At 47.0% G+C, this 25,884-nt stretch overlaps 1 protein-coding gene across 3 annotated transcripts in view; it reads left to right on the forward strand.

Moving 5' to 3' along the window:
• Nucleotides 1-3,508: 3,508 nt before the first annotated feature.
• Nucleotides 3,509-25,884, forward strand: part of Arhgap22 (Rho GTPase activating protein 22) — a 155,980-nt gene continuing 133,604 nt past the window's right edge. The window contains exons 1-2 of one of the 3 annotated variants that reach the window (XM_034497942.2): nt 3,509-3,775; nt 6,464-6,623. In XM_034497942.2, coding sequence (XP_034353833.1) covers nt 6,572-6,623 — 52 coding nt within the window. In that variant the 5' untranslated portion in view covers nt 3,509-3,775; nt 6,464-6,571. Of the gene's footprint in view, nt 3,776-6,443; nt 6,624-25,884 lie in introns of those variants that run through there. The other 2 variants (XM_076931452.1, XM_076931454.1) reach the window with 2 other exon arrangements.

Here is a 25,884-nt window from a genome sequence, read left to right on the forward strand (position 1 = left end):
CTTTCTTTGTATTTGCTGTTGCTGTTGTTGTTGCTATTGTTGTTGATGATGATGGTGATGATGGTGATGATGATGATGGTGATGGTGATGGTGATGGTGATGGTGATGGTGGTGATGGTGATGATGGTGATGGTGATGGTGATGATGATGATGTACTCCTATCCAATTTGGGCACTGGGGTAGTGCTGGCTTCATAGAATGGGTTTGCTGGTGCCCATTCCTTTTCTAGTTTAGGAACTGTTTGGGAAGCATTGGTGTTCGCTTTTCTTTAAAGGTCTGAGGAAACAGGGCAGTGAATTCAGTGGGTCTTTAGCCTCTTTTGCTAAGAGACCCTATACCAAAGCTTCATTCATGTTGGCAGTTATGAATTTCTTTAAGTTACCGACATCCTCTAAAACCCTTTTGGTTCCAATAAGTATTTTCAATTTTATTTCACTCAAGAAATCTTTAAATTTCCTACAACTTTTCTTCAACGACCAATTGGTCATTGAAGAGTGTGTTGTTAGAATTCTGTAACTGTAGTTTCTGAGGCTTTTCTTATTACTGATCTCTGGTTTCATTCCACTATGGCCTGATAACATATGAGAGATCATTTCGGCCTTCTGTGTTTGTTAACACTTCCTCTGTTGTCTAAAACATGGTCCATGTTGCAGCGGACTCCATGGACTGCCAAGAGGAGTGTGTTTTCTCCAGCTGTTGGGTGGAGTGCTCTGTTAACATCTGTTAAGCTCAGTTTAGCTATGAAAAAAATAACTATGGAAATCCTTGTTCATTTTTTGGTCAAAACAAAATATGCATTCCTGAGAGTGGAGTATTGAGGCTATGGTATCAAGACCTATCTGCCCCTTGTGTCTATTCGTTTTTGTCATATGAAGCCTGAAATTGGCTGTATGGAGCATAATAAACACTAAAATTATCATTTGATCTTGATGAAGTGTTTTCTTTATTAATTTTCAGTGGCCTTTTATCCCTCTGGCTAGTTTGTATTTGAAGTCTACTTTATCAGGTAAGAGAATCTCTGGGCCAGCTTGCTTCCGCTTTGCTTTGATTATAGGTTGATTTGCTTTGCTTGTAGGTTGGTTTCCATCCTAAAGTTTCAGTCTGTGGGTCTCTTTGCAGTGGGATATTGTTTCAGAGCGACAACAGATAACTGAATCGTAGTTTTCAATTCCATTACACCGGAGAGTTGAATCCATTTGCATTTATAGTTATTACTGAGAACGTTTTGCTTCTTTTGGTAATTTCCGTTGCTTGGTTTTGGTTGGATTCTAGTTGGGTCATTCTTCGTCGTTTGCTGTCCTACTCGGGTTAGGGCTCTGCTGATTTACTCTCTTGGACACAGTGAACTCTTTCTTAGTTCTCTTTGTTCATCATCCGACTCATGACATGTCATGACATGTACTCCTTTCTGTGTTCCCTTGACTGTGATGTTCCTCCTCTGTGTTTAGGGCTGCTGGCTTGGTACCAGGTCATGAATTGGCTCATGTTGTCTTCATGTTTCTATATCTCCATGGATGTTAAAAAATAACCTTCTTCATCCCTGTTACTGACTTTCCTTTCCAGGCTGTGGGTTGAGTTCTTACTCCATGTCTGCTTATTTATAACCTCTTTGAAGTCATTGGTTCTTTTTATTACTAACTTTTGAGTTCCTCATCCGGTCTTTTAACCAGCTTTGTGTCTTCGCACTTGGTATCTGAGTTGCCGTCTTGTGGAGGAGCCACATTGCCTCCCTTTGTCATCTCCCTGGTTTCCTGTGCTGTCGCTTTCATGTCTGTTGGTTTGGGCCTCTTTCCTAGTCTCTGTGGGATCCTGTCAGTGAGTGAGCATCTCTTGAGAGCTAATTCCGCAGACCCTGAGAGGCCAGAGAGCAGCTACCGCACTAGCAGCAAAAATCATCCACCTGAGATAGAGAAGTGCACTCAAAACCGACGAGAGCCTACAGATGCAACACCAGTGCACAGGACAGTAGACGGTAGAGAAAAACGATGGGTAAAAGAAAAAGAGTAGAGACAGATGCCGTGAAAGAGCAAGAGATTAAAACAACAACTCATGATAGGTTGATAGCGAAAAATCATGAACAGAATAATTTAATAAATGAAGAAGAGTAATGAAAGATAAAAACACAAGGGGTGATTAAATACATATAAAGCCAACGATTAAAATTCAAATAAAGTTAATGATTAAAAATACATATAAAGTTAAAATGCCACAAAGAACACAGTACACATGGAAACACGTATCAGAAAGGCTGCTTAACAGTGGGGATGTAGAAGTGAAATCAGACAGACGTAGGAGGGGGGATAAAATATATGAAGCCGCGTGCGTGCGCGTGTAATAATTAGGGAGAAAAAAGACTGTGAGTTTAAAAACGGGTAAGGAGGGTTTGGAGGGAGGAAAGGGAAGAGGCATATGATGTAATTATATTATAATCTCAAAAACAAATAGTTATAAAATAAGATAAAATAAAAACACTACCAAAGTAAGGTGAATCAAAGGAACCAGAAGAAAGCCTGTGGGGTCCAAGCTGCTCCTGGGTCCCAAAACGTGGGTCTTCCATTAGAGAAAACTGCCTTTCCCTCTGCCAGCAGTGTCAGGGGCGGATGGCTTCTGGTGAGGAATGAGGCAGTCGCTTAGCCAATTGCCCAGTGTGAGCTACTGCACTTAGTCCTCTAGGGAATGGGCTTAGTCATATCCCTACCCATGCTTTAGGGATAGGGAGTGGGGCTCAGGAGGCTGGGAAACTACCCAGTGAGCTAGCTGTGTCCACCACACCACGAGAGTCAAAACCAATTCCACCACAGCCTCTCTCCACCTTTGTTCTGCAACCCTAGCCAACTTTCCAGCAAGCCTGGACAGACTTGAGTTTCTTTCCCTGCATGCACACAGGAGGCCTGGTGAGGTATTTTCCAATGAGGTTGTCAACATTCCACGTTCTTGTCTGTTAGCTTAATGAGAGAGGATGCCAGCAGTCCCTCTGCTGAGCCCTGGTGAGTGGGAGGCTAGCCCATTCTGGAAGAAGGGGACTTTCTGGCCCCCGTAGTGGGGCCACCTGCCCACTTCTTTCCTGGGCCTTTGGCTTTGAAATGCCTTCATTGAAACTTATGGCTTGAGAAATGGTCATTTCTGTCCTCGGCCACCCAGAGGAGTCTTCTTGCTCCACTTCTCAGGGCCCAGCCATGGAGCAAGGTGGAAGGATAGATCTGATGGAAACAAAAATCTATGTAAGCCCTAGGAGCCGCACACAACTCACCAGCAGTTCTTGAGGGTAGGAAGGTGAGGCCATAGGAAAGCACAGACTCACTCTAGCTGACCCCAGATCCCAGCAGGAATGCAAAATACAACATCAAGGAACAAGACCAGGGTTCGGAAGCACGGGCGACAGCGCCTCGAATGACCACCAGATGGCGCTCCAAACCAGACAACCCAGGCCCTCCTCGGCGCAGCACTTCCCTGTAGAGGTCAGCCTTTTGCAGAAACACTTTGCCAGCTGAGGCTGCTGCAGCTTTGAGAGGCCAGCCAAGGACAGCCTTCAGAGCATCATCCCCAGAGGCATCGAGGAGACAGGAAACCTGCATCCTGCCTGATGATGTTCAGCCTGGGTTGCATGCCCTGGTCCTACCAGCGGGCTCGTCCCATGGGAGCCAGGGGCAGGGCCAAAGGCAGGGCGCCCACGGGGTGAGAAGAGGGACGGCAGCCCGAGTGTTCCCTCCGGGAGCAGAAGAAGGAGCCCCCGAAGGTTCAGGCCAAGGCAGAGAAGTCTGCTCTCCAGGTCCAGGTGAGCAAAGGTGAGATCCAGGTGAGCCAGGACCACTCCAGGAGAGTCACACACAGCAACGACCCTGTGAGGGGTAAGTGGGGAGCCGGGGCTGCCCACATTTCCTGACCGCAGGCCGTGAGTTCATTCTTTAAAGATGGACTTTAAAAACCCTCCTAAGCCACATTAAACTACTGTGTGGCACGTAGCATCACGATTTCACACTGAGACCCCACCCCATCCCCAGCTGCTGTCAGGTGTCATGGAAATGTGTGAACTGTGCAGTCCTATGCTAACTGCTATTAATGCATGCAAGTGGGGTGAGGTAGGGCACGGGGCCGCTGGCCTGAGTCCAGGGCAAACAGATCTGTCGTGAGCATGGTGCAGAGGAGCCATGGCTAGAGCTGAGTCATGCTCGGAGAAGCGTCCAGCTCACCCTCTAGGCAGGCCCCAACTGAACTGGGCTTGGCTGGGTGTGGCCTGCTCTTGACCTTGCTTAGAAAGAAAGACAGGTTAGGAGAAGACTGAGGTGGAAAGTTAGAGCAAACCATTTCCTCTCTTTCACAGAGGTTACCCCCTTACTACAACCGCAGAGGTTTAGGAACTCCCCCTCTCGCAAACACACACATACCCTTGTTACAGTCTCCCGGGGTCTATTCTAGCATCCACCTGTCTCCTCTGCCTGCCCTCTCTGGTCTGGCAGAAAGCAGCACCATCCAGTTCCTGAGATGTGATTAGACCCAGCTGCTTTAGCCAATCAGCACACTCCAGCTGTTTGGATCCAGTCGAGTGGGTTGGTTAGTGCCCCAAATCAAAGAAAAAAGGCATTTGACAGGCGCTGGGAAGAAGCTCCCTGGTTTGTCTGAGACTGGAAGGTCTACTCTTTCATCTGGCTCTGGGGGAGACAAGAAATGTTAGCCCCCAAAGCCAATTCCAACATAAAGAGGAGGGGAGGAGAAAGGGGAGGAAGGGAAAAAGGAAGGAGGAAGGGGAGGAAGAAAGAGGAGGGGGAGGAAGAAGGAGGAAGGGGAAGAGGAAGGAGGAAGGGGAGGGGAGAGGAGGTGAAGGGGAGGGAACATGCCAGAAGCAAACAGAACTAGAAAGAAACCCAGACTTGTTTGACGTGTCAGTCCGTTGGATTCAGCCAGCCATGTCTGCCACTAGTTATGAGGATGTTCCTCCGAAAGGAGCCAATACATGCCCTTGTATTCATGAATTCAACCTTAACTTTAGAGTTTTGTTTTTTTAAACAGGCTCTTATGTAGCACAGAACTTATGTAGCCTTGAACTCACTATATAGCTGAGGGTAACCTTGAACTTCTGATTCTCTACCCCACACTCCACCTCCTGATTGCTGGGATCACAGGCATACTACACACCTACCTGTTTTTGTGTCCTGCTAGGGATTGGACCTAGGGTGTGAACCCAGAGCATTCATTCTTAAGGCTTGCTACAGTGGGTTTGGGAGTGTCCACACCCTCAGAGCCCTTACCCCAGTCCACCTATGCTTCCAAGCTGTGCATGCTTCTGGGACAGAATGAAGGTGCCACTCCAGATCTCTCAGGGTCTCTGATCTCTATACCAACTCCAGGGTCCTCATTTTCTAGCCCCAGCTAAGTCTCTGCCCTGGAGGCTCCCTGCTTAGCTGTGCATTCTGGGCTGTCTGTGTTCCTGGGCCAGATTTAGGGCTTCGTGACTGCTTCATTCTCTCTGCTCTCCTAAAGGCAGTCTGCCTTCTCCATTCCAGGTGCTGTCCCTTCTCTCCCTGGGGCCCCATCAGTGACAGGAACTGTGCCCATATGCTAAAGTGTGAGCCAGAAGCATTCTGCCCCAGCACGACCCACAGAATAGCAGCCATAGCCCCAAGCATCCGTTCTCTGTGGCACGGTGATGGACGGATTTCAGCCCACAGCTCTACCTCCTCCTCATCCCTGCTTCCTCCAGCCCAGGCTGGAAGGATCCACCAGTAACTTTAGGCTTGATACAAGCTCAGCTTGTAGAAGCTAGCCGAATGAAGACAGGGTGGGTCGGGGAAGAACATTCTGGGCTTATCCTCCCAGGAGGTGCTCGTCTATCTGCAGATGCATCATATGTCCTAAAGGCAGGTGACAAATGTGCCTGCCATCTTAGAGCCTGGCTTTGCTTTAAGTCACTAGGACTGCTGGTGGCTTAAATGGTGTTAATGGCTGCAGAAATACCACTTGGCCAGTTTATTGGTTTGTTCGTTTGTATCCACCTTCCACAACTGTAGATAATGTAATGACAACAGATTTCCAAAAATAGAATGGAGAAGTGATACCCTGAGAATGCGACAGAGCTTTCATGGGTCTACCCCAGCACATGGACCACAAGCCCAGGGGCCATAGTGGGAGCCACAAGCCAGCCAGCATGCTCAGAGCAATTTGCACGTTCCCTTGCTTAGCTTCATATCGTTTCCTTGGAAAAATCAAATCCAGTAGCTAGAGCCCTTGGTTCACAGAGCCCTTGCTTCCACTGGTAAATCTGGCGCCTTCTCCCTCTGAGACACAATTGTCACTGCTGGTCCCATTTTACAGATTTGAGGAACCGATACTCCGACTTCCCCAAGTCTGCTCTCAGATCCCCAAGGTACATGCTCCACAGAGAAACTCATCCCTTACTGCAGGCTTTGTGTTTGAAATCCAGGCGAATGCCTGGAAAGGGCGTTCTAAATATATTTCTTTACTATAGAAGCTGATCGCCTGCTACCGAAACTGGGAATTAGCTTGTCTGCCTGAGCATGTGGCTTCTGCCTTCCAGAGAAGATACAGAAGCAATCTGCACACTGCCAGCTTAGAGATGCTGCCGACAGCTTCCAGCAAAAGAAGAACCTTCGCTGCCAGATACTTCAGTAAGGATTGGGCTCTGTGTGGGGAGTGACTGCCTGTGTGCTTGACTTCTTACTTAAGGGTGGGGTCACTCGGTGACACTGAGAGAGCATCTCTGGTCTTGTGGGCTATGGGCGGCATGCAGTCGGGGCTCAGTCTCCCTTAAGCTCTCAGCACAAGCCGGTTACCCAGCACTCAGCCATGACCTCAGCATCTGCTCTATGTGTGCCTGAAAATCGGGCTCCAGCATGAGAGCAAGTGTCAAGGGTCCTGGGCTCCAATGGCTGGGGACTCTAATGACATTTGATGTCTGTGAGGATCACTATGTCCATAGACTGCTTAGATACCAGATAAAGCTTCCACAGGGAGAACTGGGCATCCCAAGGCTCCTCTGTCTGTGCCAGGAAGCAACCCAGCCTTGCAGTGGGCTGAAAAATGTAGAATATGACTGACTAGCTTCAGGAAGTTCTGGGAAGGCAGCGGCTCGTCACAGTGGGACTAGTGTCTGTTTGAGTCACTGGCAGATGATGGTCTGGTATTCCCTTAAGATGCTGGGCCCTTCAAGAACTGAGTCTTGTAGGTGCTGGGTCGCACAGATGTAGATCCTGAAGTTGCAAGGTCATACAGGTGCCAAGCCTTGCAGGTTCTGGGTCTTGCAGGTGCTGGGTCATAGAGGTGGTAGCCCTGCAGGAGCTGTCCTACTTAAATGTGTGGGCACTGTCTGGACCTCAGGCAGGAAGGAGCTGGTTGTGTTTGTAGTTGGGTGGTGTTCTCCGGTAGTCTAGACCTGAGTGATAAATTCTGAAAACAGATGCTAACAGTAGCATCCTTGGGGACCCTGGTTCTGTGTTAGAAACTGAAGAAGCTCTTCAGACCCCCTAACCTCTGGAGAGTTCTGTTTAGCCAGCCTTACATGGACTCCAGGCTTTAGCACATTTTTTTTGTCTCTGCCAGCACCAAGAAAAAGTGAACAGAGCCAGGGGTTTTGAACTCCCTCTGTGCCTCTGTCACCCTGAGCAGGCATGTGTTAGGTGGGAAGAAAGTTTCTTCTATCACAAAGACAGGGTTGGGTGAGCTGGAAGCCAGGACTGGGCTCTGAGCCCTGGGCTAGAGTCTAAGTAAAAGCTCCACTCTGGGGAGATCAGGCAGCTGGAATCACAGTATCTGACACTGTGACGGCATTCTCCTCCAGCTGGGGTCACAGCACCGTCCAGCACCGAAGGAAAGGCCCTGGCTTTTGTGGGAGGGTCAGATGCCAGATTTGTCTGACATGATGGATTGTCCCTGCTGCCCTGCTCTGGAGGGCATGTGCCAACCTGTTGAGAAAGGGACAAAGACTGTGTTACATGAGAATGTAATAAATAGGATTGAATTGATTTTTATATTAAAGTGAAATTCACAAGGCAGAGAGTTGGCCGTTTTGAAGTGTAAAATCCAGCGGCAGTCCAGACAGGCAGCACGCTGTGCAGCCGCACCTCAGACTATGTGATAAGTATGTCATCCTGCATGAACTAAGCAGCCCCTGCCCCTTCCAGTCCCTCACAGCCACCAGTCTGTCTTTCTGTCTGCAGGGATTTAGCTGCGGCACAGGTCTGATAAGTGCATGCATGTCTCTCTGTGGCAGTCCTTTGTGCTCAGCATGGTGTCACCCGGGTTCATGGGTGATGTAGCAGGTGTCTGTGCTCTCTTCCTATTCACTGCACTGGTTCTAAGCAACAGTTATCTCAGACACTTAGGCAACTTTGGTAAAAAATGGCACTGTCTTTTCATAGAAGGCTTCAGAAAGGGAAGGTGTTAGTAGGGACAGTGGGGACAGGGGAACAGTGGGGACAGTGGGGACAGTGGGGACAGGGGAACAGTGGGGCCAGTGGGGATAGTGGGGATAGTGGGGATAGTGGGGATAGGGGAATGGTGGGGACATCTTCTGTCTCCCCATCCTTGATCTGTCCTTCTCTCCATCCCCTAATCCTGGTTTAGTCGTTAACAGGAACAGAACTAACTGATGTGTGTGTGTGTGTGCGTGTGCCTGTGAGTGTGCGCATGCACGTGCGTGTGCGTGTGCGTGTGTGTGCCTGTGTGCCTGTGCGTGTGCGTGTGCGTGTGCGTGCGTGTGCGCACGTGGGCATGCGTGTGCGTGTGCGCGTGTGCCTGCGCGTGTGCGTGTGTGTGTGTGTGTGTGTGTGCCTGCTCGTGTGCGTGTGCGTGCGTGTGCGTGTGCGTGTGCGTGTGCGCGTGCGTGTGCGTGTGCGTGTGTGTGTGTGTGTGTGTGTGTGTGTGTAGGGGATTTATTAGAGTGACTTATAGGCTGTATAGTCCTACTAGCCCACCAATACCTGTCTCGAAACAGAAAGGCCAAGAATTTGGTAGTTGTTCAATGTAAGAGTCTCGATATCTCACCTGGTCTTCAGATATGTTGAAATCCCAAAGAAGGTTCTAGAACCAGCAAGCTATTAAGGCATTCTAGCTCCTGCCTCAGGAGGAGGATAGATGAACTTTCTGTCAAGAGTTAGGACAAGCAGGAAAAAAGTTAAAGGTTCCTTCTTCCATGATCTTCCGTATGGGCTGCCACCAGAAGGTGTGGCTCAGATTTAGGGTAGGTCTTCTGACCCCAAATGATCCAGTCAAGAGAAATCTCTCACAGGATGCCCAGATGCTTGGGTTTTAGTTAATTCCAGATGTAGTCAAGCTGACAGCCAAGCTTAGCCATCCCACCTGGAGAATGTTATTGAGGAACATAAATTTGCTCTTGACTGATGTTTGCAAAGATTTGGGACAAATATACAGTTCTTGGAAACTAAATCCTTCTGCTGTAATATTGTCCGTCACCTTGGGCACCACTGTTCTGCCAGAGGACCTGATGGAACTTTCCTTTTCCTTGTAGCAGGAAGCCAGAGCTTCCTTGACTCTGTCAGATGCTTTTGTGCCTTGTGAAGGGGTCACATAGTTAATGTCCTTGATTCTATTATGTTAACAAAAGGGACAGACATACAGGTACTGCACCTCTCAGGTGTCAAACTTATACAGCTGTGTTTCTGAAACCAACCCTATTTGCTAATGGTTCAGATTTTTAATCTTTCTGGAATTGATTTTGCTGGCACACTTGTGCTTGGCACTGCTGTGTGTACCTAAGGAATGACAGGCAGCAGTCTTCTTTTGCACAGTCTCCTGTCTGGCTTTGACATCAGAAGAACAATGATCTGGGAACCAGTCCTGGTTTTTGTCTGTTTTAGTCAGGGTTGCTGTGATGAAACACCATGGCCAAAAGCAAACTGGGAAGGAAAGGGTTTATTTGTCTTACACTTCCACATCACTGTTCATCATCAAAGGAAGTCAGGACAGGAACTCAAACAGGGCAGGAACCTGGAGGAAGAGCTGAGGCAGAGGCCATGAGGAATGCGCTTCCTGGCTCGATCATCATAGCTTGCTCAGCCTACTTTCTTAAAGAACCCAGGACCACCAACCCAGGGATGGCCTCACCCACAGCGGACTGAGACCTCTGACATAAATCACTAATTAAGAAAATTCCCCACAGACAGATCTTATGTGGGCAGTTTCTCAACTGAGGTTCTCTCCTTTTAGATGACTCTAGCTTGTCAAGTTGACACAAAAGTAGCCAGCACAGTGACAAAGTTTGCTTTCTGTTCCTGTGATAACTGCCACAATCAAGATCAACCTGGGAAGGAAAGGACTCATTTGGCTCTCACTTGGAGGTCACTGTTTATCAAAGATGGAAGTTGGGCCAGAGGCTGAAGCAGAAACCATAGCGGAAGGCTGCTTACTGGCTCAGTCTGTCTCTTGCTTAGCTAGTTTATTAGACAGCCCAGGACCGACTTGCCAAGGATGGTGCTACCCACAATGGCTCTGCCCTTCAGTATCCATCTTCAGACAAGAGAGTCTCTCCCAGATACGGTCAAGGGAATCCATATAGTTCTTCAGTTGGGTTCCTACTTCCTAGGTGACTCTAGGTTGTATCAACTTGATGATAAAAGTAACCAGAATATTCTTTTGATGAAGGAATTGGAAGCATCGTTGTTCAGGACATTGGATCACTGTCATTCTTGGGCTTTGCTGTTTTGGGGGTGCCCACAGTTTGCTGGCATTAGTTGCTTGAGGTATCCCTTACAAGTCCCTGTCGAGTCTGTAGAGTTGAATCAGTGGCTTCTTTTCAATTCCTGGGCCTTTTTATTATTATTGGTCATTCTTGTTAAAGGTTTGCTGAGTTTATTAATCTTTTCAGAGCCTATTATTTTTATCCTTTTGATTTTTTTCTCTCATGTTTTGCTTTTTCTACTCCACTGGTCTCTGAATGTATGTCCTCATCTTCACGGCTTCCTCTTCATTTGCTTTGGGTCTGGCTTGATTTTGGTTTCTTAATACAGACATGTGTATTATTGATATCCTAATGGACACACCAGATGTTAAAATCAAGTTAACTTTCAAGTATTTGACAATTTCCAAATTTTCTTTCTGTTATTATTTCACATTTAATTCCAGTATAGTAGGAAGACATACTTCATATCATTCCAATTTTAAGCTTATCACAACTTACTCTATAGACTAACATACAGTCTACCTTGAAGGATGTTCCAAATGTCCCTATGAACAAAATATGCATCTCTATGAGGCATGCCCTGTGTGCCCATTAAGTTAAATTAGTGATGTCACATCTTCTACAAAGCTTCTGGTGGCCTGTCTAAATGTTCTTCAGTTATTGAGATTGGAGTTTGAAAATCTTACTACTTAACTCTCAGGACTTATTATCTCACTGCTGGTTTTTGCTTTGAGGATTTTGAGGCTCTCTTCCCTGGCATGTATACATTATTATCTACTGCCCCTTCTGTGTTAGCTTCCTGTCACTGTGACAAAGTGCCTGAAAATGTCAACTTGTTAGGACTTTGAAGATGGTTCAGTAGGTAAAGGCTCTTGACATGCAAGCATGAAGACCTGAGTTTGAATCTCCAGAAGACATCTGCAGAAGCTGGACACATGGCACAAGCTTCTGGAATCCCAGAGCCACTATAGGAAGATGGGAGGTAGAGACAGGACGATCCCCAGAAGATCTTCAGCCAGCTAGCCTGGCCTACATAGTGGGAACAATAAACAGAGACTGTGTCTTAAACAAAATGGGGCAGACCCTTTTGCGCGTGTTCACTCACACACACACACACACACACACACACACACACACACACACACACACACACACACATGGGGTAGGGGTCATCTTTCAAGCTGATAAGGTGGCTCAGTGAGTAAACTTGTTGCTGAGTTCAGACCCTGGAACCCACAGTGGAAGGAGAGAGCTGACTCCTGAAGCTGGCTTAGCCTCTGGCATCTACATGAGCACTGGGTCATTGTCCACACTCACATTCACACACGATAATGATAACTCTGATAACTTTCAAAAAGAAATTTTAAAATCAGTTTACTGAAGGAGAGGGTCATAACCACTTGTCCTTCGCTTGGGTCTCCCAGCAGCACAGAGTAGCCTTGCCAGAAAGCTACTCCGCTACTTCAAGAAATAACAAGAGTGAAGGAGAGTCTGGAGCCCCACTGTCTTCTTCAAGAACGTACCCCCAGTGACTGACCTCTTTCCACCAAATGCCCATCTCTTGAGGACCCAGTAGCAACTCCTGCTGGGGCCCAAGCCTTTCACTGTTTAAGCCTTTAGGCCCTCTTCATGTCAAACTATAGCAGCTTGCCCATGTGTCCCTGTGTTAGTCCCGTGAATCCTCCTGTCTTTACGTCTCTTTCCTCAGCTCATGTTTGATCATGATTGACATGACCAGTTCCAGCCGTCTTACCAGCTTTAGGGCTGCACACCTTTTCCTTTTAGCCCGTGACTTTGAAACCTTGTCATGCAAGCATGAGGACCTGTGTTCGAGTCCCCCTTTCATATCTCTTACAGAGAATATATGATCAATCTCACCACTGTAAACAGATACTGTAGATCTGGGAACGTTTTCCTCCTGAACTCCCACAGGAATTTGCTTCATCCTCAAAGTACACATTAGTGGTATTCAAAGGCTGCAATTTATTCTGTTTATGAGAAGTGACTGGCATGTTTAACATGTAAAATTTTTGTGTATTAAAGTGGATTAAATATAAAATGAAAGCATGCATTTGTAGACTATTCCCTTTACTCCTTGTGTCTATGATCTCTGGTCTTCAGTTATTCCATGGCTGCTGTCCTGCCAATGTACACTTCTTTCAGTGTTTCCTCTGACACACATCTGCTTGCAAGTACCTTTCTGTCTCTGCACACCAGGAATGCTGGCATCTTGCTTTTCTCATTTTTGAAAGTCGGCTTTGACATAGGTTGGCACTGACTAACAGTTTACATTATTCTATCAATACTTTGAATATGTCCCTCCACTTCTAGCTCCCATTGTTGAGAGGAGCTGTCAACTGCTAATCGCATCGGCGCTCCTCTGTGTCACCAGGCAAACTGCTAATCAATCACATAGATGCTCCTCCTAGGTGCTCCTCCTAGGTGCTCCTCATAGATGCTCCTCTGCATCAGCATCACCAAGCTGTTCAAGCTACTTTCAACTTCTTTTTCTTCTTCTTCTTCTTCTTCTTCTTCTTCTTCTTCTTCTTCTTCTTCTTCTTCTTCTTCTTCTTCTTCTTCTCCTTCTTTTCTTTTCTTTTTTTTTGATTGAAAATTTTGTCACTTCATTGTCCCATAACAACATCAACCCTGGCATTGTCTAGCTGTACACCTCAGTGCTAGGATCTCTCTCTCTCTCTCTCTCTCTCTCTCTCTCTCTCTCTCTCTCTCTCTCTTCCTCCTTGGAATTCATCAAATAGAAAATTCCATTCTTCTTTTCTTTTAGTAATTTTTCTGCTCTTTCTCTCTCCTATCTCCATCTGTCATGTAATGTATTTCCACACATCCCTGTGCTTCTCCATGCTTCCCCATGCTTCCCCATGCTTCCCCATGCTTCCCCATGCTTCCCCATGCTTCCCCATGCTTCTCCATGCTTCCCCATGCTTCCCCATGCTTCCCCGTACTTCTCCATGCTTCCCCGTACTTCTCCATGCTTCCCCGTACTTCTCCATGCTTCCCCATGTTTCCCATGCGTCCCCATGCTTTCCCACACATCTCCACACATCTCCATACATTACAAACACATTGACAGAAATGCTTGTTGCTGTTTTCTATATCTCTGTGAGTCTGTTCCTTTTCTGTCAGCTCTGTTGTAGTTTGTGAGTCCCCTGCCTCAGCTGAGTACCTGGAGATCACAGACTCGCTCCACCAGACCCTGCCGTAATGAATCATCTCTGTCCATCTTCCCTCAAGTGCACTCATTCTCTCTTCTGTTCCCCCACATGCTCCTGTGCTCCCCCACACATGCTCCTGTGCTCCCACACACGTGCTCCTGTGCTCCCTCATACGTGCTCCTGTGCTTCCCCCACCCATGCTCCTGTGCTCCCCCCACATGCTCCTGTGCTCCCACACACATGCTCCTGTGCTCCCCCCACATGCTCTTGTGCTCTCACACACATGCTCCTGTGCTCCCCACATGTGCTCCTGTGCTCCCACACACATGCTCCTGTGCTCCCCCAATGCTCCTGTGCTCCCCCCACATGCTCCTGTGCTTTCACACACATGCTCCTGTGCTTCCCCCACCCATGCTCCTGTGCTCTCACACACATGCTCCTGTGCTTCCCCCACCCATGCTCCTGTGCTCCCCCACATGCTCCTGTGCTCCCCCCACATGCTCCTGTGCTCCCACACACATGCTCCTGTGCTCCCCCCACATGCTCCTGTGCTCCCCCCACATGCTCTTGTGCTCCCCCCCACATGCTCCTGTGCTCTCCCCACACACATGCTCCTGTGCTTCCCACACATGCTCCTGTGCTCCCCCCACATGCTCCTGTGCTCCCCCCACATGCTCTTGTGCTCCTCCCACATGCTCCTGTGCTCCCACACACATGCTCCTGTGCTCCCTCATACATGCTCCTGTGTTCCCCCCACACATGCTCCCATGCTCCACCAGATATAGGCTCTTGTGCTCTCCCTGGGGATTTTCATTTTAGTCATTGGTCTTCCAAGTCAAGAATTTCTGTTCTCAGTTTCTATCTTCCTGAAATTCTGTTACTCCATCACTCTCACACCTCCCGCTGTGGTTCAGTACATCTCTCTTTTGGCTTTCTGAGTATACTGGTGGGAATTTTCTTTTTTAAGTCTTCGTCTGTGAGATCCAAACCATGAGGAACTCAGAATTCCTGACGGTGTATAGCCCTGTCTGCCTTTGGCTTTATACAGCTCTCTGGTGTTTTTAAAAACCACAACTACTTATGGTGTGGCTTTTCTCAAATACCTGACAAGAAGCAACTTAAGAGAGGAGGATTATCCACTTCACCATCTCACCCCAGAAATCGAGGAGGCTGAGGCTCTGTCCATGGTGGGGGGAACTCAGCTTGTTCTGTCTTGAAAGATCAGAAATTAGAGAGCCTGGGTCAGAAGCAGAGCTACTCTGTGGCATTCAAACCTCACTCCCAGTAGCCCAACATCTGCCACTTACAACCCCTGTCCAAAGCCTCCACAGCTTTATAAAACAGGGCCACCAGCTGGGGACCACATGTGTGTCGTTTACTAATCAGCAGTAGCTGACTCTGCTGCCAGCAGATCTGTGGGAGGGCAGAGAATTCTCTCAATGGAGAGATGACCCTACCTAGCTCTCATGTCAACAATATGGTCAGGCTTAAGACTGGCAAGAATGCCTGGCAACTGGGGTCCTCTGTGGAATCCACTGTAGGTGCACACAGTCTTATACCAAATGTACACCCCATGCAGGAGTGGTGGTCTTTCTAATTCCCTGCTGCCAAGACAACAGAGGCTACTCGCTGTGTGTGACTGTTGCTGACCCTCAAAACTGAATAAACCATTCCTGTTCTCTGTAATAGCTCCATCCTGGTACAACCTCTCTAAGAACTGAGCTGGAGGCCATAGGCAAAGGAGCATCCCTAAGTAAGAAAACCACAGACTCCTATTGATCTTTCTCAGAAGATCAGCAGTTATTTCAATTAATAGTATTTTCTTTTTAAATTATTTTTTATTTTTATGTACATTGGGTTTTGACTGCTAGTATATCTGTATGAGGGTAGCATACCCCCAGGAACAGGAGTTACAGACAGTTTTGAAAACTGTCATGTAGATCTTGGGCATTGAACCCAGGTCCTCTGGAAGAGCAGCCAGTATTTTTAACTGCTGAGCCATCTCTGGCCCCCTAAAATTATTTTATGATTGTTTTTATGCACTTGGTAATATCCTGGAATTCAAAAGTAGTTATGTCCGTCAGTTTTGTTTTGCTTTCGAGTTGCATGTCCCAGTTGTAGTTGGGAGTCTTGCCTTCTACCTCTTTGTTTTGGGTTTCCCTGAGAGTCTGCTCTCCTCTTAGGATGAAGGCTCCACCCTCTAGCTTTGTTGCTAGCCCATAAGTACTCATGCAAACATCACTTTGAATAAGGAAGGGAAGAGGGAGGGTTGGTTAGAGCTGTTTGCATAATGTTTGATCACCCAAGTTATACCTGACACACACTAGCATTTAATTACTGTTGAGTAATGATTGAATGAATGAATGAATGAATGAACAGCATAGGGGAAGGCTAATAATGCTGGTCAGGTGACCTTGCTGAGGCTCTGAATAAGAATAAAAAGGTTGGGGATAAAAACACTGCAGAGCACTGAACTGTATGGGACCAGGGAGCTACTGAGGCATCTGGGGCTTCCGGACGGGCAGTGGAACGGTTAGTTTAAGTGATGTAAGATCATTCTGCAGAAGTCAGCATCCTTCATAATGATGGCAAGCAAACACACACACACACACACACACACACACGCACATGCTCTCTCACTCGTGTGTGCATACACACACACAAATACACACACTTATGCACACATGCACACAGGCATGCCTAGGTTAGAGACACTTTATAGTGACACACAGAAAGCAGAACAAGGGCAGAAGATAGACCCAGCTGCTATTTTATGCTGTTTAGGTGAATTGGCTATGGTGGGGGTGGGGTGGAGGGGTGTCAACCTCACTTGTAATTCCTTGGGAACAGTTCCAGGTTTGTTTTTTGAAATAAGGTCTTTCGCTGGGACCTGGTAGTCAGTGGCTAAACTGTCTGTCTGGTTAGTTCTGGGATCCTATTGTCCCTGCCAAGCTCATGCCATCATATTAGGGCTTTTTTTTTCCCTAACACTAGTGCTGGGAATCAAAGTTAGGAATCACAGCTTGGTAACTTAGCTGCCTCCCCAGCCCCTGGCATCTCTCTATAGAAAGCCCCTGGCAGGTTTTGGGGCTGTGTGGGGAGTGGGGACGGAAAACCACTATCATCAGCTGCTCAGTTCCAGATTCTCACTTGGTAAGAGATGAGTCAGAAGGTAGAGGTTTCCCCCCCTTTCCCTTCATTTCTACTTTTTATGCTTCGACCAAACTAAAAATGATAAGAGCCTCAAAATCATCTAGTCCTGCGTCAAATTCAGTTCATTGGGTGAACTTGGATCTGAGATAGCAGTCCTTCCACTTTGCAGGTGAGGAAACAAAACCCAGACAGGAAGCAATGAAACGGTGTAAGCCCCCCCCCCAATATAAATCTTAAACAAGGGCCAAGGGAGATGTGGTATACTGGGGAGATGAGCCAGGAAGCAGGACTGTGGCTGGAGAATGACCAGAAGAAAGGAGGCTGCCACTGGAGGATGGGAGAGACCATTTCTGTACTAACAACACCCTTGCAGAGACTCTGGAGAAGGCTGGACCACCTTCAGTAGGTGGGCCGCTTCAGTAGAAGGGCAACTTCCTAGCACCCCCTCCAGTGTACTGAATCCATTTGCACAGCCCAGAAGGAGCCTGAAACTGGAAGCCAGCAGTCAGCTCACCCAACAGGGAACTCATAACCACAACTGAAGCCAGAGCTAGCCAAAGGCACGTCCATAAACAAGTAGGCTTTGCCGAAACTACAATCTACCCAACCCAGGAATCTTCCCCTTATCCAGTGTAGAACACTGTGTGAACCGGAAGCTTCAGACACATGGAAGGGCTCAAGGGGACCCTGGTCTGGTGCAAAAGATAGAGAAAACGGTGAGCAGAAAGAGGGGCCCAGGAGCGAGTGAAGTACCTTGTCTCAAGGCAGCCCCAGAAGCCCACCCTGGGAAGTCTTTCCTGAGCCTGGAAGTCCATTGCTCACAAAGGGGGCTGTGAGAGGCAAAGGGTGTGCCTGGCCAGCTTAAGAAGAACCTCACTTCCTCACTGTTCCAGAAGCTAGACGGCAAAGGTGTAGGCAGGTTTGTTTTCTTCTGCAACAGCCCTCTTTAGCTTCGGGTTCCCTCTTCTCCTCATGTTTCTTGTGGTCATCCCTCTGTCTGTGGCTGTGTTCTTACATGCTCCTCTTATAAGGACACCTCTTATAAAGCCACCATATGATGGCTCTAAATTGGATTAGAGCCACCCTATGACCTCGTGTAACTTAGCCACCACTGTAAGAACCCTGTCTCCAGCAGCCACCCTCTGGGGCACTGGGACTTGCAACTGCATCCTATGAGTTTGAAGGGAACTACAATCAGCACCCTTGTTTGTCTCAGCTCTAAAGAGCTCCAAAGAGCCTGCGCCCAAGGAACAATGCTGGCAGAACCCTCAGCAAATGTCTAGACAGATAGGGTGCCAGGCAAACTGCCCTCCAGGGATCCAGGGAGCTGAGTCAGCATCTTTTTCAAAGAGCCAGCTTCCTGTGGTTATCCCTGTTCCTGCCCTCTGGAACAGCTGGGGAAACAACACCCCTGTGGTGGGTGGAGAAATGAAAACCACAGCTAGCCAAGGCCTCTGTTCTCTGCCCTCTGCATCTGCCCCATCCAGTCAGCTCACTAATGTCTGCTTCTTCATCTTATGCTGTCCATTTAGTGGGAAAAGAGGATGCCATACTAGACCATCCTGTACAGCACTATGTTAAGAATAGAGTATCTAGGAAGCTTACAGAGGGTCAGGGCAAGCCCTGAATATTCATAGGAGTTCCCTTCTGAGAATAGAACAACAGTGTTAATCTCTGACTGAGAGCTATAGTGTGTGTATGTGAGTGTGTGTGTGCGTGTGTGTGTGTGTGTGTGTGTGTGTGTATGTGTGTGTTTTACTCCATGTACAGAATAACCACCAGTGTCTGTCCTCAGAAACCACCCACTTTTGTGAGGCAAGGTCTCTCATATTCCAGGTAACTTAACTTGGATAACCAGAGAGCCCCAAGGATCTGTCTGTCTCCACCTCTCACACACACCACCATGCCCAGCTTTTTATATGGATTCTGGGAATAAAACCCAGGTCCACATATTTTAAAGCCAAGCACTTTAAAAGCTAAGCTATGCCCGAGCTCTGACCACCTCCCAAGTGCTTTTGCAGTGTTTTTTTTTTTTTTTTAAATGAAGTGGAACAGTGGAGACTCAGAACCAGGGAACTCATCCGGAGCCTGGCATGCCTTCTGCCAGTTGTTGCAAGGTTATAGAAAGAATTCAGGCAGCAGAGGGGAGTGCCAAGCACTCCAAACTCCCAGTATAGTCACCTCCTAGCCCTGACTTTTCACATAGCATACACACTATTTGGGCCTCATTTTCCTCTCTAATATTGAAGCAACAAGAGTCTATTACATGTATAATGAGGGATAGTGGTTCCTACTGTGTGGTATGTGCTCAGCACATAAGTAAGTTTTAAACAAATGTGACATTTGTTAAGGGCAGACACAACCAACCAGGCACGGTGTGCTCCTGGCCACATCGTATGTCTCTGGAAAGCAGGAGTGTCTTGAACCCAAGGATAACTAGGATTTGCTGTCCCAGGATGCTCTAGAACGATCTGCTTGCCCATTGCAAGAAAGAGAGAAGAACCAAAGTTCAGTTGCAGCCACTTCTCCCTTCCTCTGTGTCAGAGTACGGTGTCTATCCTTTCCTTAAGGCTGAGTCTCCAGCCGGGCAGTGGTGGCGCACGCCTTTAAAACCAGCACTTGGGAGGCAGAGGCAGGTGGATTTCTGAGTTTGAGGCCAGCCTGGTCTTCAGAGTGAGTTCCAGCACAGCCAGGGCTACACAGAGAAACTCTGTCTCGAAAAACAAAACAAAATAAAACAAACAAACAAAAAAGGCTGAGTCTCCCAGTAATTTAAATGAAGGACCAGCACCCCAAGTCCAAACAGAGCCCTTTATGAAGGACAATAGGTCCCTTCTTCCTTCTTCCAGGCTGGGCCAACCTCGTGCCCAGCCTTACATCTTGCTAATCAATGAGGCTGGTAGCCTGAAGGATGCCCCAAATATCCCCTCAGCCGTTCACACCATAGACAAGAACAACGGCACCCAGCCCGGCCCACGGCTCATGCATATGCTTACAATGATTAAATCAGAAGTTATCGATGCCCTTTGGCATATCAGAGGACACTGGAATTCAGAATTAAACTTTTGTTAAGAGGATAGAGCTGCTATGGCAGGAGCCATCACTCTTCCTCTGCATCCAGCTCTCTACAGTCCTGAGTTCCTAATCCACACATAGCATCTGCATACCCTGCTATGGTCACTGGCCCCATCCTCAAGAGCTGGCTTGTTTGAAAGATGACAGCTGTCTTTGGACATCTGTCTTGCATTCTCAGATTCTCTGTTATCCAACAACTCAGTTCAGTTCTTGTGCTGCACTATACAGGGGGAGCACATAGCCTATGAAACTGTAGACGAGACTCAGACTCACAGAACTGCCCTGATTCCTGGTGCCCATCACAAGGTGCCTAGGCCACCTAAGCTTCTGTCCTCTCAGCTCCTTATTCAAAGTTTTCCTCCACCCCTCTCAGCTTCAATAATTCATTGGGATGACTCATGAAATTCAAGAATGTGATGATTTATTGTAATAGGTACATCCCTGGACAACCTAACCACAGAGAAAATAGAGCCAGGGCTGAGGGGTAGGAGGTAGGAGCTGGCACATATCCTCCGGATATGCCAGGTACCCAGAGCCAACCTGAATGCTCCCTGAAGGAACTTTCATCAAAGGACTCTATACTCACATCATAGGTATAACTGACCAGATCAGACCACTCATCATGGTGGTTAAATCGATCTCCAGCCCCACCCCTCAACTAGTCACCTAGTTTGTTTATCCAGCAACTTGACCCCACTCTCCTAGAATCGCTGCATTAACAGAGACTTGGATGCCAGGCCACACAATTCTGATGACCTGAATTTAGTTCCCCAAAATCCAAATAAAGATGGATAGTGAGAACCAACTCCACAAACTTGTCCTCTGACCTCCACCTCCCATGCATGCATGGAAATTGTGCATCACACACACACACACACACATACACACACACACACACGAATAAACAAAATTTTTAAAAAGTATTTAAAGACTCAGTAGCCTTTAAAAGGCAAAGGATCCCCCTCCCCCGCCTCCCATCATTCAGGAGTTTCCAGTGACAGTCATCCTAAGGATAAAGTATAAAGACTCATCTCGAGTCATTCCTCTTAGAGCATTCATTGCCTGTGAAATGATGGGCAAGACTCCTTTCATTTGCCTCACATCCCTGCTAAACGGTATTCAGATCTCCATCTTAAAGAAGGGACAGGGGCATGGACAGGGCCCAGCTATGCACAACAGTGTCCAAGAGGGTGTTGGATGTCAGTACTGACTCACGATGAGTAACTGAGAGCTACTCACGTGGCCCAACAGTGAAAAAAAAAATCTTGTTTCACATGGAGAAAGAAAAGCCACCATAACCACTAATAGTTTCAAGAAGTGGCATTTTGTGATTGCTTTGACTTCCTCTGAGTAGTGTGAGAGCTAATGAGTCCTGGCTTCCTCTTCAGGGCTGTGTGCCTGTAGACACTGTGGCAGTGACTGACTGTTAACCTGTTAACAGGAGCTTGGTTTGTGGCCCACATTTCTCAAGCATCCAGGACAGCCTCTTACTTCCAAAGCCTATGAAGGGAGAGAGGTGAAACCAGACTTGGACCCCAGAGACCTGGCCTGCGATGCTACAATCATTCATTTAATTCATAATTATTATGATACGATATCTTTTCCTAAGGGATCCAGTGGGAGTCCTGGACATACAAATATACCCATTCAAAACTGCTGTTGGCCAGCCCTCCTTCTGCCATGCAACACCCCAGGTCTTTGTGTCCCTTGCTGAATGGGAGAGTAACAGCCTCACCCTGAAGGACATCGGAACATCCATCCAAAGATGGCTGAGTGGAGAAAGGAAATACCAACTTCATTGCCAGGGACCAAACAGGACTCAGACAGTCCTCAGAGATGATCAGACAGTGTCACCTAGCTGGAGGTCCCTGCTTCAGATCACCAAGACCTAGTTTGGAAGTAGCCACTCCAGGCCCAAAAGCTTTTGTTTTTTTTTAAAGATGAGGTTGGCTCTTGAAATTTGAACCACATGTCAGCATCTACAAAATGGAAACTGGTGGGCTCGCTAGACCTCTTTATTTTTTTCCTTTTCTTAGTATGAGTATGTTTAATAAATCTTTCTCCACTTTTCATTTAAAATTTAATAAAATAAAAATATAGGGGCTGGAGAATGACTCAGAAGCTAAGAGCATTGGCTGCTCTTCTAAAGGACCAAGGTTCAATTCCCAGTCCCTAATGGACAGCTCAAAACTGTCTATAACTTCAGGGAATCCAACAAGCAGACATACATGCAGGCAGAATACCAATGCAAATAAATAAAAAATGAATTGTTTAATTTCATACACACATGCATATATACATATATATACATATATAAATACACATACATACATACATACATACATACATACATACATACATACATAAATGGAACTTGTATTTCTGGCCTGGGCCAGATTTTAAGAAGGCATGGATGGTCTTCTGGCATTCAACTTACAGGCTCTCTGTCCCTAAGGCACCCTGGAACCCCATGGCCTGCGCATGCTTTAGAGTGCTATACCATAAACTATATGCCTATTGTCCCATCTTGCTTTAGATGGGGCTCTGATCATACCTTGCCTAAACCACCCCCACCCTCTTGCTAACCATCCCTATATCCTGAGTGGAGTCATCTTGCCTGTGTGGGAGGCCAGTGACAGAGAGAGGGATATTGACCCTGTCACTGAGGTGGTGGACAGAGTCTGAGGAACACATCAGTTAGCCTTCCTCTCCCCACAGACATTCTGACAAAGTCTGGCATTGCCATCCATACCCACAGCAAGGTGCCGCCTGTGCTGGGCCATAATTACCATCTCCCTGCGACAACTCTGGGACTCAGTCTTGTCTTCCCTTTCTGGGATTTGTGGATGCCCCTCACTGCTCCTGTTCACTGGGCTTGTGGCTTTTCTGAACTACTTTGGTACGTATTTCTCGTCACGTGTGGCCGTTGTTGTTTATACCACTTGTTCAAAGGCTAATTGCTAATTGAACAGAGATTTTAAACACTGCAAGGAAATTCTCCTAGCCTCTGTGGTATCTCTGTACGTTCCTCTCACACTCTGCCCCACAGCTGACAGCTCTGCCCCAGACCTTATGCAGAGAAGAATCTGAAGACCAGGGAGGTGACAGCTCAGGGCTTCCTTGCGCATTGTCATGGGTTGTATCTGAGGTGTTCTCTACAGACTTAAATGTTTGAGTGTTCCCCAGCTTATAGCCCTTTCTTGAAGGCCTTCATGTCCTGGGGGTAGAGTCTGGCACGTGGGAGTAGGTTGATTTGAAATTATAACCTGATTTCCATCTGTGGACTCTGCTTATAGGATGCCTTATGTGAACATCACTGTCTCGTGTTCCCACAGCCATGCCTTCCCCAGGACAGACTGAAATCACTCTGAAATAAACCTTTAGCCCTTAAGTTGTTTCTACGGGGCATTTTGGTTACGAGGCAAAAATACCACAGGTTTACATATGTTATCTACCGCCTGAAGGCCCAGTAACCAAAACATGTGCCTCTGAGACTTTTTGAGGGGAAGCCGTGCTCCCTGCTGAGCATGAGAGAGTCCTCAGTAAGATCAAGACAAGGTCCCAGCAGCGAGGATGCTGGCACATAAGGTTTCTGGGAGCTTTTCTCTGACCTGGAGAATTAGAACAGGCCTTGAAGTTGGGTGGGCCAACGGTCACAAAACTGTGCCCCCTGATCTCCAGTTCGGGATTCTAATTAAGGATTTTCCACAATGTATGCAAGCTTGGGTTAATTTTTGTTATATATATATATATATATATATATATATATATATATATATATATACATATATATACGTATATATATATAATATATGTATATATATTATATATATACGTATATATATATGTATATGTATATATATTATATATATATAATTAGTTCTTAGAGGATTTCATACAAGTTTTGATTCCATTTCCTCACCCTCCATCCCCCAACTCTTCCCATACCCACCACATATTCCTTTGTCACCCAACTTTGTGTTTCCTTTCCCCATCAAGGCCAGTTTTTGCTGCCCACATATTCTGGGAGGTGTGGCCTACCACTGGGGCGTGGCAGACTTATCAGGGGCTACTTCCGTAAGTTAACTGGCCTTTTGTCTCCCGGCAGCTAAGAACTGCCAATGGTGTCTCATTAATTTTTAAAGGTCTAACATGCTGCCTTGCCAGCTCTTGCGGGCTTCTGTTGTTATTGTTGTTGCTGATGTAAGGGAGAAGATGTTTCTTCTTAAATGAAGTTCCTCTGTCACTTCATTTCCCAGCTATCCGTTCATTTACTCTTTCTTTGTTAATTGGCATTTACTCATTGTAGAAAATGACACTTCCTGCATGGAGACCATAGTTTCACCATACACGCTAACCTGCCCCCCATAACCCACCTCCACTATTTATTTTTAAATACTCATTTTGTATACTCTATTCAATGTTTTTAGTTTGAAGTCTTTGTGTCTTGTCTTGTTTTTTCCATGAGACTGTTTAGGGGGTAGAAAGTTCAAAATGTTGCCAGGATTGGAATTTACAGATAATGGCTAAATTCTGGCCTCTTTCACTTGTGTAGTGAATCTATTTTTTGGGTCATACACAGCATCACAGGCCAGATCCTCTGCTCACTGTTTTATCCCACACCGGCCTTTCCTCAGCACATCACACAGTGAGCTGCACAGGAAAGCACTCCTTGTTGTGTCTCCTGTCTGGGTTCTCCTGCTTCTCTGCCTATGCTATTAGGGCTCTTAGCTAACTCCCCACCCCTCCTCTGATGGTCTATAGGTGTGGGGACTCCTGAAGTCCACTCTTGATTTCTTTTTACCTTTCACATTCTTCTTGGTGGTCTGTCACAATTACAGCCTCTGCCAAGACTCTCCTCTGCATGACATCCTTATATTCAGGTCTCTTCTCAACTTTCCACCTGTGGTCAAGACCACACCCCATGGATGGGACTCCATGAGACCAGGTTGGTTCTAAGGACTAGCAAGAATGACACTTCCACTTGGCTGAAGTTGCCTCTTTTGCTCCTCTAGTGATCCAGGAAATGAGAGAGATGGGGCAATGGTGGAAACCCATGCAGACCAGCGCTGGGCTTGAATGAAGCTATGAAGCTACCATTCTGGGCCTGAGGGACAGCCGTAGCTATGAGGTTACCAAGCTACAAGTCTATACTTCCTGTTTTGTTATCCAAATGTGTGCTCAGAGGATTTGTTATGCAGTTGCTCATCAATGATCTGCAAGAAAACCATTTAGTCACATGTCAGTGATCACGGAGATTATAGACCATGCCTTAGCGAATACTGGCTGATGGCCAGGGACCCTGATAGTCCCCAGGAACCAGCTGAAGGAAAGCAATTTGTGAAAAGTAGACCCTGGCAGAGACAGAGAGAGGTAGAGAGCCAAGCCCTAGTTGGGTTTCAAAACAGATCAGGATAAAATACAGACTGTGAGGAAAGTCAGTTGGTAGGTGGACCTCCCCTGAAGGCATCCCTTTGGTGAATGGAAGTCACGGTCAGTGCTGACCAACCAAAGTCTCATGAGGAAACAAAACGAAGAGCTGGAGAGGCCAGGTCTGAGGAGATGGCCTGTGGCACAACCAGGAAAATAGGGAAGGAAATGACTTCAGTTCGAGAAAGGACAAGGGGAGACTGTGTGTCTGTGTTGGTTTCTGAAGATAACAAGGTCAGAGAGTTGAGGAACAGGCGAGCTTGGACTGAGGGGAAAAATGGACTTAGGCTTTGGGTTCTAATGAGAAAACAACCAAAGTAGCTAAGGCAGAAGAGAGAATTTATTGGAAGTTTACAAGACTTGAGGAGTTGAAGCAGGCTTGGAAATTGGTCAGAAGTGGCA

Source organism: Arvicanthis niloticus, chromosome 3, assembly GCF_011762505.2.
Source record: "Arvicanthis niloticus isolate mArvNil1 chromosome 3, mArvNil1.pat.X, whole genome shotgun sequence".
NCBI classification, from domain to species: domain Eukaryota; kingdom Metazoa; phylum Chordata; class Mammalia; order Rodentia; family Muridae; genus Arvicanthis; species Arvicanthis niloticus.